Genomic DNA, 13,984 nt, shown 5'->3' on the forward strand with positions numbered 1-13,984 from the left:
TTATTATATTAGCAACCAGTCTCTTGAAAAAATACAACTGATATTGTGTATATAATACACCTCTTCAGTTACAGTTTCCCACTATACAGTATATATAGTATATAAGTCTCCATCAAGATGAACATAATGGGGGTGATTCAGAGTGGATGCTACTGCAGCAGTATTGTGTCTTTTGTTGCAGCCACTACAGCCTCTTTACTTCTAATGCTGCAGGCGATGGACATCCTACTGAGACGTCCACCGGCTGCGGTGTGAATCCGACAATGTGCCTACAACAACGCACTATCGGCGCACCATTGGCCACTCTATCAGACATTGCACCTGCTCTATGGCAGGCACAGAATGTCCAACTGACTATGTGTCAGTGCAACTGTGTCTTTAGACAGTCGCTGGCACCGATATGCCTGCATCTTGTAGTCACCTTCCTAGTTACCACCCATAAAAGCCCATTAAAACTGCATGGATCTGCATTCAATTTTGATCTGTGTCTGGGCCCGATTAAGAGGTGGACGCAGTTAGCACAGCCGCTGCTCCTGTGTATGCAGCGGCTGTGCTAAAATATACAAAAGATGCAGGATGTGTCCTGAGCTAAAAGACGCATGCTGCCAGCTTCTGTGATCCGCTGTTGCGTCCGAGGATGCAGCACCAGATCACTTTGCGTGACCTGAGTAACGCTCAGGTTACTCAGGATGTCACATCCAGGGCCAGTGAAGCTGTGTCCAAGGACGCAGCCACTGGCTTCGGCACACCAAGAAAATGAGGTTGACATACCAATTTTCTGTAACGCTTACTGTCACTGCCCCCAACCGCCAGGAGCATGTCAATCATGCTGCAACATTTGGGGTACTGAGGGCCTGATTCAGAGCCGCTCGTAAGCGGCCGCTCGTTCGCTCTGAGCGATGTTCGCACAACTGCGTATGCGTATGGGTCGTAATGCGCATGCGCAAACCAGTCATTGCGGTCGGAAATTGTGCGCTCGCAACACAGCGAGGGGCTGCTAATTTGAGTTACAGAATGTACCGTTTTTGGGTAGTAACAGGGGAAGGTGCTTGAAAACGGGGGAGTGGAGATCCGAACGCAGGCGTGCCTAATGGTCAAAAGGGCGTTTAATAGGAGTGCATAATTAGTAAAGGAGCGTCATCGACCACGTCACTTGGTTGTCTTTTAGCCTGAACTGCTCGCAGTGATAGCGGTAAGAAAAACCTACCACAAGCACTGTGAGCAGTTCAGATGTCTTTCGATGTACCCGATTAATCTAATAAATACCGGAGATGACGTGTGATGCGAACGGCAAAGGGGCGTCTTAACAAAATAGCGAGCGCATTTTTCGTTCGCTCGCTCACTCAGACATAGAGGCGTCAACAAACCGCAAAAAGTGAGCGCTCAATTTAAATAGCCAACCCCTTTTTTGGAACGACCGTCCGCAAATAGCGTCCGGCTCTGAATCAGGCCCTGAGAGCGACAACGCAGCCCCAGATCTGCAGATCTAAAAACATTGAAGATGTGCGTAAACATCTGGTTTACATACATCTCTAAATGAGGCCCTTTGGGATGGATGCACTGTGCAGCTTGGACACATGAGCAGAGGGAAACCATCAGCCACTTGCACCAGATGGCTTTCCCGTGACCACCTCTGAATTACCCCCAATATAAGGATGATCACAGAAGTTTCTATGTATTATGTGTTGCAGGGGTCTATTTACTAAGCTGTGTTAGGAGATAAAGTGAACGGTGATAAGGTACCAGCCAATCAGCTCCTAACTGCCATGTCACAGGCTAAATTGCAGTTAGGAGCTGATTGGCTGGTACCTTATTTTTATTTATTTATTTATTAACAGTTTCTTATATAGCGCAGCAAATTCCGTTTCGCTTTACAATTTGAATCAAGATTAACATTATACTGGGTTGTAAAAGACATACATACATGACATACATAAGGGTAAGAGGGCCCTGCTCGCAAGCTTACAATCTATAGGAAAATAGGTGTTGATACACAAGGAGAGGTGCTATTGCAAATTGGTCCAGCCCAATTGCAGATATTCTTGGTGGGCTGTATAATCCAATCACACTGGAAAGTTGGCCTAGGGTTAGGAGGATGTTCAATTGATGAAAGAGAAGATGTGATAGGTGTTTACTATAAGAAGAGAGTTAGATAGGGAGCTATCACCGTTCACTTTATCTCCTAACACAGCTTAGTAAATAGACCCCTAAGTAGCTAGTTTACTTTATAAAGTAGACACATCGGAAACCACTGATGTTCCAGAACCAATGTTTAGAACTATGGGCCTGATTCAGAGCCGTTCGCTATTTGTGGTCGTTCGTTCAAAAACAAGGGGTGGCTATTCAAATGATCCGTTCGCAAATTGCAGTCTGTTCCCACCTCTAAGTCTGAACGAGCGAGCAAAACATACGCTCGTTTTTTTGATAAAAACGCCCCCTGGCCGCACGCACCATACGTCATGTCCGCTATTTATTAGATTAATCGAGTACATCGTACAGCGTATGAACTGCTCGCTATTCTTGTGGTTGGTGTTTTCAACCGCTATTTTGCGAGCAGTTCAGAGTTAAAAAAAACCAAGTGACGTGGGCAATGACGCTGCTGGATTAATTATGCACACCCTTAAAACGCCCGTTTTGACCTTTAAGCACGCCTGCGTTCGGATCTCCACTCCCCGTTTTCAAGCACCTTCCCCTGTTACCACCCACATACGCCTCATTCTGTCACTCAAAATAGCAGGCCCTCGCTATATTGCGTACCAACGATTTTCGGCCGCACTGACTGGTTCGCGCATGCGTACTAAAAACCGTACGCATGCGCAGATGTGCGAACATCGCTCGGAACGAGCGTACTGCCGCTAGCGAGTGGCTCTGAATGAGGGCCTATGTTTTGTGATCTATTTTAAAAACATTGGTACTACTTTCGATGTCCTGTCCCGTGCCTGATACGGACGCAATGAAAAAGACAAACAAATATTATAATTGGCTGCATGGTGAAAATAAAAAATCAAAATAAATGAATAAATTAATACTGCTCAAAAATATTATACAATATATCTATTTAAAAGTATTATGTGACCACAAAAGACCAAACATACTAGGGTAATATAATATTATGGTGATGGTCACAGTCCTCTATCACCCCACCTGCTACTACTAGATGCTGGTTTCTGTTTCTACCACAACAGTTTTTGCTACATATAATGGAACTGATAATTATCATCTGACGGAAGTGTTAGCAGAAAGGACAGGAAATCATGTGTAACAAGGAAGGGGAGGGCTGCAGTGCAGAACTCAGTCACAGGCAGACTATAGGAGACTGTACTGTGTGCACTGCTCAATGAGACCCAGTGTGGTGGTGGTGTGACTACACAGCAGGAGGATGAACAGTAACCGCAGGCTGCTTATTGATGTAGGTAACCTGGGTGTGGTGGAGTAAATGATCCTGTGTGTGCAGTAGCAAAGGCATGCCTGCTGTGTGCTCGGTGATGTGCAGCACAAGTCATGTTATTGTTATGCTCTGTCTACACACCACAGCACTGTACCCTGTAATATGGGTCTGGCCTAAGTAAATTAGGGTGTCAGCTGTGCAATATATGACTTCAGTGATCAGGTTCCGCTCACTAATGTCTCTGCTGTTCCCAGGAGTATGTTGCAGTATTGTACAGCTGTACTCCAGGGTTCAACTGCAGTGCACGCAGTCATGTTGTGTGTGTGGGTCGTCATGTGACTGGCTGTCACATGACTTCTGCTTAGCATTGTATTTGTGTACAGAAGTAGTAATAGTAGTAGAGGACTGTACTACAGTCGCCCGCACATCCCTGTATCCTGAGTCATGTCCTCTTAGTGTGCTGAAAGCTTGGTTTTCTTGAATGCATTAGCTTTTTAAAAGAATAATTTTTTTGCTTTGTATTGTATGGGCTCATACACCCCATTCGATAAAATTTGAGTGTAAGTTTATATTTTTCTGTCTCTAACAGTAAGCCCATTATAAATACATTTAGTTACCTTATGTTTACACTGCATGGCTCCTTGTTTATAATCATAATATGCTGCAATAGTGAATTAGTGATCTTGCATGCAGATGGGGAGAGTTGTCTAGTGTTCCAAACTGGCCAGCCCACTTCTGCTGTGATATGACACAATGTAGCTCAGCACAGCAAGGAAGAGAGGGCAGGGGTGTATTCATCTTTAAACATAGTCTACAGCAGTGGTTCCCAAACTGTGCGCCGTGGCACCCTGGGGTGCCTCGGGACACTTGCAGGGGTGCCTATCAAGCGTTTGGCTTAGGGGTGCCATGAAAACACTGCTGATACACTAGGGTGCGATGATTCAAAAAAGTTTGGGAACCACTGGTCTAGAGTGTTATTATCTTCTGTAAAGTGACTTTGGATATCATTCACACAGAGAACTCGATGCACACTTTTATCCACATTTGTCTGTAGGGTTTAAATTAATCCCTATTCTTTGTAAACTAAAAGAAACATTTTATCTGTGATAAGCAGGGATGGGACCCTCACCAAAGTACTATTATTGGAAAGGGGAGGGGAATTAATACTGGTTTGGAAATCCTCTTTAAAGCCACACATCCACTAGGCGACTAGGGAAAGACAGTAGGATTACCACATCGTAATCCTACGATGTTCAGTGTAGGCACCCTCCATCATCCCCGAACATGGCCAATCTGCCATTATCGGCAGAGTGACCGGCATCTTCGGCGATGATTGATGTCGGAAAGACCAGTGGGAGCACACATCGCTGGTCGTTTCCGACATTATAGTTCACGATTTGTGCAAGATTAATGAGCGATTGCCCAATTACAATTTCGTAATCGCACATTAATATCGCCTAGTGGATGTGCACATTTACAGGTTTGCAAAATTCTGTGAGTGCATCCAAAATCTGCTTTACATTTTCTCATGAAATGAACACTTTTTTTCAAGTTCTGTTAGATTTTAAGTATTTGTTATAATTCATTTATCTGCTTTTACTTCCTTTCTGTGAACTTATTGTTGCAATTATAAGTTTCCAAATTTGCTATTATAAATATTTCCAAGATCAGACCCTATCTCACCCAGGATGCTACTAAAACCTTCATACACTCACTGATCATCTCCAGATAGGACTCCTATCTGGCCTCCCAAAATCCCATCTCTCTCCTCTCCAGTCTGTCCTCAGTGGTGCTGCTCTGCTCATCTTCCTCTCCAAACGCTCTACATCTGCCTCCTTACCTACAAGCCCTCCACTGGCTCCCCTTCCCTTTCAGAACCCAATTTAAGGTTCTCACAGTCGCTTACAAAGCCCTCACCCAATCTTCTTCCATTTACATCTCTGATCTCCCATCACTCTCCTATCCACCGTCTTCGTTCAATAAATGCATGCCGCCTTTCATGCCAACTGATTACTTTCTCCCATGCCCGCCTCCAAGATTTTGCCCGCACTGCTCCCCACCTTTGGAACTTTCTCCCACTCCCCATCAGACTCTCCAACTCTCTACAACAGGCATGTCAAACATGCGGCCCGAATAAACATTTTATTGAGGCCCGAGAGTGTGGGCTCACATATATAATATGCGGCCCACACCCCTGCAACGATCGGAGCTCAGCTCCGATTGGGCAGTGTTTACTTTATTTAAAATGGTCTCTGAAGCGATCAGAGACTTAAAAAGCCTCTGATCGCTTCAGGGGCCAGTATTGCCAGTGATGCATCGTGCGGATGATGTCACCCGCGTCGTCTGCGCCTGCTGCACTGGATCTGATTAGATCCAGTCAGCGGCAGCGTCTACGAGGGACGGTGGGAGTGATTACTGGGTGGACTGGAGCGGTGCCCAGCGGCCATCGTGAAGAAAGGTAAGTGGGGCCTGTTCTATACTGGGAGGAGGCACAGCATAAGGGGATTTAATGGAGGCAAAACATAAGGGGCTCTGCATAAGAGGCATTACTGGGGGCTCTGCATAAGGGGCACTGCATAAGGGGAATTACTGGGGGCACAACATAAGGGGCATTACTGGGGGCTCTGCATAAGGTGCACTTCTAGGGACATTACTGGGGCTCTGCATAAGGTGCATTACTGGGGGCACTGCATAAGGTGCATTACTGGGGGCACTGCATAAGGTGCATTACTGGGGGCACTGCATAAGGTGCATTACTGGGGGCTCTGCATAAGGGGCATTACTGGGGGCTCTGCATAAGGGGCATTACTGGGGCTCTGCATAATTGGCATTACTGGGGCACTGCATAAGGTGCGTTTCTAGGGGTTTTACTGAGGCAATACTAGGGGCATTACTGGGGGCTCTGCATAAGGTGTGCTGCTAGGGGCATTACTGGGGCACTACTAGGGACATTACTGGGGGCTCTGCATAAGGGGCTTTAATGGGGGCATTGCATAAAGTGCACTTTTAGTGGCATTACTGGGGCTCTGCATAAGGGGTTTTACGGGGTGCACAATTTAAGGGGCATTACTGGGGGCACTGCATAAGGTGCACTTCTAGGGGCATAACTGGGGCACTGCATATGGGGCACTACTAGGGACATTACTGGGGGCTCTGCATAAGGGACATTACTGGGGGCACTGCATAAGGGGCATTACTGGGGGCACAACATAAGGGGCATTACTGGGAAACTGCATAAGGGGCATTGCATAATGAGCACAAATTCAGGGGACATTGCATAAGGAGCTCTAATACAGGGGGGAATTGCATAATGGGCTCTAATACAGGGGGAATTGCATAAGAGCACTACTACAGGGTGCACTGCATTGTTTTTTATTAATAATAAACCTTTAAAAATTGCATAAAATAATTTTTTTTTTTGTTGTTACAGCCCACACACTCTTAAGGTGCATGCACATACTACGATTTTTTGAACGATTATCGATGATGATAAAGTTCAATCGTTGAAAAAATCATTCACTTTCTGAGTTAAAACGATGAGCGATTATCGTGCATACGCATTCACGTTTGTAGTTTAGTCAGACTGACCAACTGAACGATTTTTGGTAAGGGAATATGTAAAAATTGTTTGTAGTTCAAAAAAATCGTTCATTACATTTAGTAAATGAACGATTTTAGTAAACTATTTTCTACATCAGGGTCCATAGAGTATCCACAGGATACCTTGCGGTATAGGTGATGACGTTAGGCATCGGGCCCCATAGAGTTAAGTTTTCAGCCTCCCAGGATGCACTAGGAACCCCCTCCTATACCCCGCCTCCGAGCCAAGGCATCCCAGTTTCGTTGGTGCCCGGCTCGGAGTCGGAGCACCTGTTTAGAGGGGGGCTAAGGATAGCCCCTGAAGTTTTCTTCCAGATGGGCAGCCACAGCTGCCTTGAAGTACAGCATGGACAGTCACTACTGACGTCGATGCTGTCTTCCCTACACACCCGCCGGTACCAGAACGCCGGTACTGATCTGGGGATGCTGGTAAACATCTGGGGTCACAGCTAGCGGTGACCCCAGATGTTTGGGACCATGGCCGGATTCAAGGGGGCAGCAGGTAAGCAGTGGGGTCCCGCGGTGGGTCCCCGCTGACACATGGTCCAGAGTCCCCAGGCAGGGGGCTTCCTGGGGACTGGCTGCAGCGTGGAGCCAGGTAGTCAACCTGCGCTTCCACTACCCCCCTGGGACAGCGGACCGCAGCTGAGCGGCAGCGCTGCGGCGTCCCAGGGGTTAATTGAATGCCAGGGGAGCGCGCCTTCCCTGTACACAGCCGGTGCCTCCCCCGCTGCACACAGCCCTCTCTACACCTGCCGATTGGCCCTGTGGCAGCGCTCCTCCCCCGTCCAGTGGACGTTCCGGTTTGCTTATCTCTTTCCTCCATTTTCCCTTCTTTCACGGGTAATCCGGAAATTCAAACAGGAAGGAGGAACGCTCCTGTTGATAGCTCCCGCGTGGCCCAGGCGGCACTGGTTCTCAGTCCTCTGCGGTTGCCGCTACGACCGGACCTACTGTCTCAGGGTCCTTGTCTTCACCCGGACCTGACTCGGCTGTCTTTGACGGCGTGGCTGTTGAGACGGCCATGTTAAGGTCTAGGGGTTTTTCCAGCTCTGTAGTACGAACTATGCTAAGAGCTCGGAAGCCTTCTTCTGCAAGAATATACCATCGTGTGTGGCATACGTTCTTCCAGTGGTGTCGGCCGAGAGGTTATGCACCTCGGGAGTTCCGTCTGTCTAGAGTGTTGGCCTTCCTACAGGCGGGACTAGACCATGGGCTTCGCCTTGCTTCATTGAAGGTGCAGGTGTCTGCCCTGTCTGGTTCCATCGTAGGATTGCTACAATCCCTGATGTGCACACCTTTATGCAAGGTGTTCTTAGAATTCAGCCGCCATTTGTTCCACCGGTGGCGCCTTGGGATTTAGCTGTGGTCCTGAGGGCTCTCCAGGGACCGCCGTTTGAACCACTGGGCTCAGTGGAACTTAAATGGCTGACAGCTAAAACAATTTTCCTTCTGGGCATCGCTTCGGCCAGACGTGTTTCTGACTTAGGGGCTCTATCCTGTAGACCCCCTTTCCTGATTTTTCATGGGAACAGGGCAGTGCTGCGCACTCGTCCTGAATTTCTTCCCAAAGTTGTTTCTCGTTTCCATATCAACGAGGAAATCGTTGTGCCGGCTTTTAACTCACCTGATCTTTCAGTGGGTGAGGCCAGTTTGGACGTTGTGCGGGCCTTAAGGATTTATGTTGACCGCACTTCTTCGTTTAGGAAGTCGGACGCCTTGTTTGTCCTCTATGGCTTCTGTAAGAAGGGTTGGCCTGCTTCAAAGCAGACTTTGGCAGGCTGGATTCGTATGGCCATTTCAGAAGCTTATCTTCATGAAGGCCTTCCGGTTCCTTCCTCTGAGAGGGCTCATTCCACTAGGTCTGTGGGTCCTTCGTGGGCAGCTCGACGTGGTGCCTCGGCAGTCCAGATCTGCAAGGCTGCCACGTGGTCCTCTGTCCATACCTTTGTGAGGTATTATGCATTTGACACCTTTGCCTCTCAGGATGCTTCCTTCGGGCGGCGGATTCTCCTTTCTGCACAGGAGTGTCCCCACCCTTGAAGGATACTGCTATGGGACATCCCCAAGGTATCCTGTGGATACCCTATGGACCCTGATGTAGAAAATATGAGATAAGGTAAGAACTTGCCTTTGTTATCTCTATTTCTACGAAGTCCATAGGGTTCCACAGGACTTCCGCCCTGTCGCACCTGTTCTGCAGATGGGCTTTACTCTGCTCACCGGTTTTTCTGTCTCCCTCTGGTGAGAATGTGATTCTTGTGTGTGTCCAGAGATAACAAAGGTAAGTTCTTACCATATCTCATATTTTTGTTCATTTTTCCCTTGAAAAATTAACGAAAATCATTTACTAAAATTGTTCATTTACTAAATGGTGTGTGGGTGTGGGTGTGGGTGTGTGTGGGTGTGTGTGGGTGTGTGTGGGTGTGGGTGTGTGTGTGTGGGTGTGTGTGGGTGTGGCTTTAGACTTTGAATATTCGGCCCGGTTGGAATTTTGAGTTTGACATGCCTGCTCTATAATCATTCAAACGGGCTCTCATTAAAGCCTTCCAGCTGTCATCCTAACTTGCTGCTACATGTACATTCCTCCCAGTCTACCCCATCTGTGTGTCACCTGTTTGTCTGCTGTTTGTAGGGCCCTCTCGTGCTTCTCCCTACTTTACTTTCATCTACTTCTTACTCCCCACTAAAGGTGCCTACACACTTGGCGATTTTTTTTGGCTCCGACGCATTGGAATGACAGATCGTGTAAAAAATGCCCAAATCATGATACCCCACTCACGATCACGATGCGATGCGCGTCCCCACTGGTCGCACATCGCATCCTTAGATCTGCCGTGCTGTAGGCGAGATTTGCCAAGCTGGGACACAATGCACTGGATGCACGAAAGATCTTAAGTCAGATTGGACATTTTTTACTCCAAATCGCGTGTAGGACTGTCGGGGAGCTGCCGGGGGAGAGTTCAAGGGAAATCGTACATCGTGAGCACATCACCAAGTGCTGGTTGCTTATGCTCTGCTGCTTATGTGGGTGTTATGGTCGCTAATGTAGCAATATATATTATCCATGTCCTTGTCCTGCATTGTATTGTATTGTACTGTAAGTCACTGGTCACCTATTTGTTTATGTACTTTGTAAGGTGCTGCAGAACATTTGTGGTGTCATATAAATTGATGATCATCTAGATGGTTAATTGGTTATTTATGAAATCCAAAAATAATCCTAATTAACTTAACCATAAAAAAAGCAATTCTAAGTCCGCTTGTTGCAAGCGGACTTGGCAACTATGGGCATTACACAGCCTTTGTTGTGATCACTTTTAGTTGCCTCCGAGTCTACACCTGGAAAAGCCCAGGGATTGCAAAGCCCTTAAGTGTTGAGATGCAATCAGACACTTAAGCTGGGTACACACTTGTCCAATTCTCATCCAATCCAACCTCAGACCAACTGGTTTGTCAGACATTGGTAGAGTGTGTACAGTCACAAGACCTCTGGTTTCATACAATCTTGGTCTTCTGGTTTTGTGAAAAGATTTTTAAACCTACTGAAAAATCAGAAGACCAGATTGCCAATTACCAGACCAATTTAGAAGTCTGTACGCTCCTGAGAATGGTTTGTCCAGTTCTTCACCCAATTCATCCCAGTGAGTGGCAGCTGGTCTGCCAGAGATTGTTAGAGTGTGTGTGGTGACGCAACACTTTCATCAGACTGTTTCAGCAGTTGCAGATTGGAAGTCTGCTGTAAAATTGGACAAGTGTGTATACATAGATTGGATGTAGAATCTGTGACCAGGTCTGCAGAAGGATTGCATAAACAGTCTGATCTCCTGAGGATTGGACAAGTGTGAACCCAGCTTAAGGTATTCCTGGACATTTTGCACATGCACAGTATAAAAACATTGCTCATCTGTGCAAGTATCGGTGCTGCGTCCATCTCTGAATCAGACCCTCTGTGATGTAACCATAGGGACAAATGTGCAGTGTGGCTCAGACGCATGCACACAGGGCCATTTGTACTAGATGACTTTCCTGAGTCCACCTCTGAATCACCCCCAATATAAGGATAAACACAGAAGTTTATAAGTGTATAATGTGTTTAAGTAGCTAGTTTAAAAGTATAAACTTTGGAAACCATCATGGGCTCGAATCATTTGAACGCAAATTAAATAGCGCCGGGAAGGAGCTCCCGAAGCTATTCAATTCAGCGAGCAGTTAAGGACTTTTTCTCGTACCCCTCCAGGGGTACGAGCAGAAATCTTACAAAAGTACAGGCGCAATGCTGTTTTCTGTCTGCCCTTAGCGCCGCGGAAACCACATTGCGCCAGGCAGTTTAGTCAAAGAATGCCCCTTTTTCGCGACTAAACACCATATTTAAGGCGCGAGAACGGGCATTTTCCAACCTATCAGCGCGCTGAATTGAATAGCTCCGGGTGCTCCTTCCCAGCGCTATTTAATTCGCATTGATTTGAATCGTGCCCCATGTTCTGGAACTGTTTAGACCTAACCATATTTTGTACTACTTTCCTTGTCCCGACCTTTTCCTAATATAGATGCAATGAAAATGACACAACAAATATTATAATAATGGTCAGCATGGTGATAAAGAGAGGATCTAAAGAAATGAATATATTAATAATTCTCAACAGTATAATACAATATAACTCTCTATATTAAAAGTATTCAGTCACTGCACACTATGAAAATGCAGACATGTCACAAACCTTTTCAGTGTGTGTCTCTGCCTTCCACTGCGATCCCGTACGCAGAAAAAATGGCTCTGGTGTCTCAGTCCCATCGGCCATTCTGCACGACCATAGGGTTACTCAGCAGTCCCATAAACAACCGAGTTGCCTCTTTGTACACAGTTGTTTGGACCTGTGAAGCCTACTGGTGGAAGTCTCCATACAAATCCTGGTGGCCGCGACATTTGCATATTTTTGCGCAGTCACTGCATGCAAATTGGCAGCTGCGGCGGCATTAGGGTGCTTCTCTGAATCAGGCCTTTACTCATGTTACTTTCCATTTCCTTAAGTTTAACAATCAATTAACATTCAGATTAGAATTGTGAATATTTTTATTGTAACCATCTGCATAATTCCCAATAGAATGATTTAGTTAAATTGTAAAACATGGTCTAGCAGCTCCGTCATTATTAAAAATGAGGAACCCTGCTTTTTTTTTAAATTTTTTTTATTTTAGCTTTAATTACTGACTTTTTTTAAAAGTGGCAAAATCGCCAAAAATCGTCCATTTTGAAAACCTAAAGCTCGATATATATATATATATATATATATATATATATACTCCTAAATGTCTCTTCTCCATATGCATCTTGCTGCACTTCTCCTCACCCTTTACTCTACTGACCTTTATGACCTAGTCTCATCCTGGTTTACGTTCTACAGGGTGGATACAATTAGATGTGAGGAGGGTGATTTACCGTTGCTCGATCTCGCTTCAGACTCATGGATTTTTGTATACAGACGTATACGGGAATGCAAACAAATAGTCCGGAGTTATGGTAAGTGCGGAATTTACCCGTACTTATTTGCACGGACTCACAGGGTTGAGCTAATTGAATTGACCCCAGCATTTCCAACCATGTATCCCGTGTCTCTGCTTCTGGCCTATCCTCTCACCCCACCACAATTTCCTCAGTCTTCAATAGCAGCTGCCTTGGTGTCACACTTGACTCCGCCATGCTTAACTCCTCACATCCAGTCTCTTTCACAACAGTCTTGTCTTCACATTTGAAATGGAAACCCTAGATGTAACAAAAACTCGTATCCATTCTACCATCATTGACCCACCAATATGGTATTCCTCCTTACCTATCTTTCCCCACTTAAATATGGCCTAAATGCTTTGGCAGAATTTCATGCAGCACCAATTTGCAAGCCCTATATTGTCACCCCATAGCCTACAGATTGAAATCACTTGCCCACAAACCACCCCTTTATATGTCTCAAACTTTATCTATGTATACTCTCCTTCATACCTTCTGAGATATGCAGTACCTCTGACCTGCACCTCTCCTTGCTGTTACCCACTTCTGGCTCCTACTTACAGGACCACAACTGTGCCGCTCCCCACCAATGCATTTCCTTTACCAAACCTAATCTGACTCTCCCTCAGCCCTTAAATCTTTAAGGATTTCTGAAAAAATTATTTCATTATTAGAATCTAAACTACTCCACTAACACTGGCTCAGCCCTGCCCATTTCCATTGTGTTGTGCGCTCGTCCTACCCTTAGTTTTTACTTCTCCAACGATGTACATGGTCAGTGCTCTTTCATATTATACTGTATGTCCTGGTGAGCTGAACATAGATAAAAAACAATCTTTCTGATACAACAGAGAAGGTGGTGGACCATTAAAAAGCTTTGGGGGGACTCTGGCTACTGAACGCAGATTCCCGATGGTCTGGAAAGTGTACAGGTCTCACGTGCAGTACGGGTCCTGCCTGATCGCAAGCAGATTGGCAACAGACTGTCAGTGACTGACAGTCTGCTGCCGTTTGTGGGTGGGAGGGGGTGGCGATTGCCTCTGTTTCCCGAAACAGAGGCATGTTGCCGTTCCGAGGGGAGGGTAGAGGCCAGAATCTCCGTCGGCTGACGGAAATTTCCTAGCCTCTTTCATCTGCTGCGGCCCGCTTGCGTGACCCCATGGGTCACTTAGCCGGTTGATGTTCCTGCAGATTATCCAATGCTGCATTGTACAACGCAGCTCTGATAAATATGCATGTAGGAGGCATGATGCTTCCTGCTGCATTACCATATCTGCAAGGACGGAATTGCAAAGCTGCTTGCGTGCAATTTTGAATCAGGCCCTCTGTCCAGCTCATGGTTACAGTTAGACAGCCTTAAGCTAAAAGAACTAGTTATGCACCCATATTATGTTTGAGTCAATTTTATCTATAACATTTCTTAGGGGAGTGTGACAGGTTTAGCTTTTCAGAAGAAATTTTAAACTGCGCTCACCCCTATATCGATGTGT

At 46.2% G+C, this 13,984-nt stretch overlaps 1 protein-coding gene across 2 annotated transcripts in view; it reads left to right on the forward strand.

The window, feature by feature from the left end:
• The first annotated feature begins 3,245 nt into the window (after positions 1-3,245).
• The window catches only part of TMEM192 (transmembrane protein 192), a 79,062-nt gene continuing 68,323 nt past the window's right edge, over positions 3,246-13,984 (forward strand). For both annotated transcript variants that reach the window (XM_088450272.1, XM_088450273.1), the window contains exon 1: positions 3,246-3,409. In XM_088450272.1, the coding sequence (XP_088306398.1) occupies positions 3,380-3,409 (30 nt within the window). In that variant the 5' untranslated portion in view covers positions 3,246-3,379. The remainder of the gene's footprint in view (positions 3,410-13,984) is intronic.

The sequence above is a fragment of the Taudactylus pleione genome, unplaced genomic scaffold, assembly GCF_031769625.1.
Source record: "Taudactylus pleione unplaced genomic scaffold, aTauple2 ptg000513l, whole genome shotgun sequence".
In the NCBI taxonomy this organism is placed as follows: domain Eukaryota; kingdom Metazoa; phylum Chordata; class Amphibia; order Anura; family Myobatrachidae; genus Taudactylus; species Taudactylus pleione.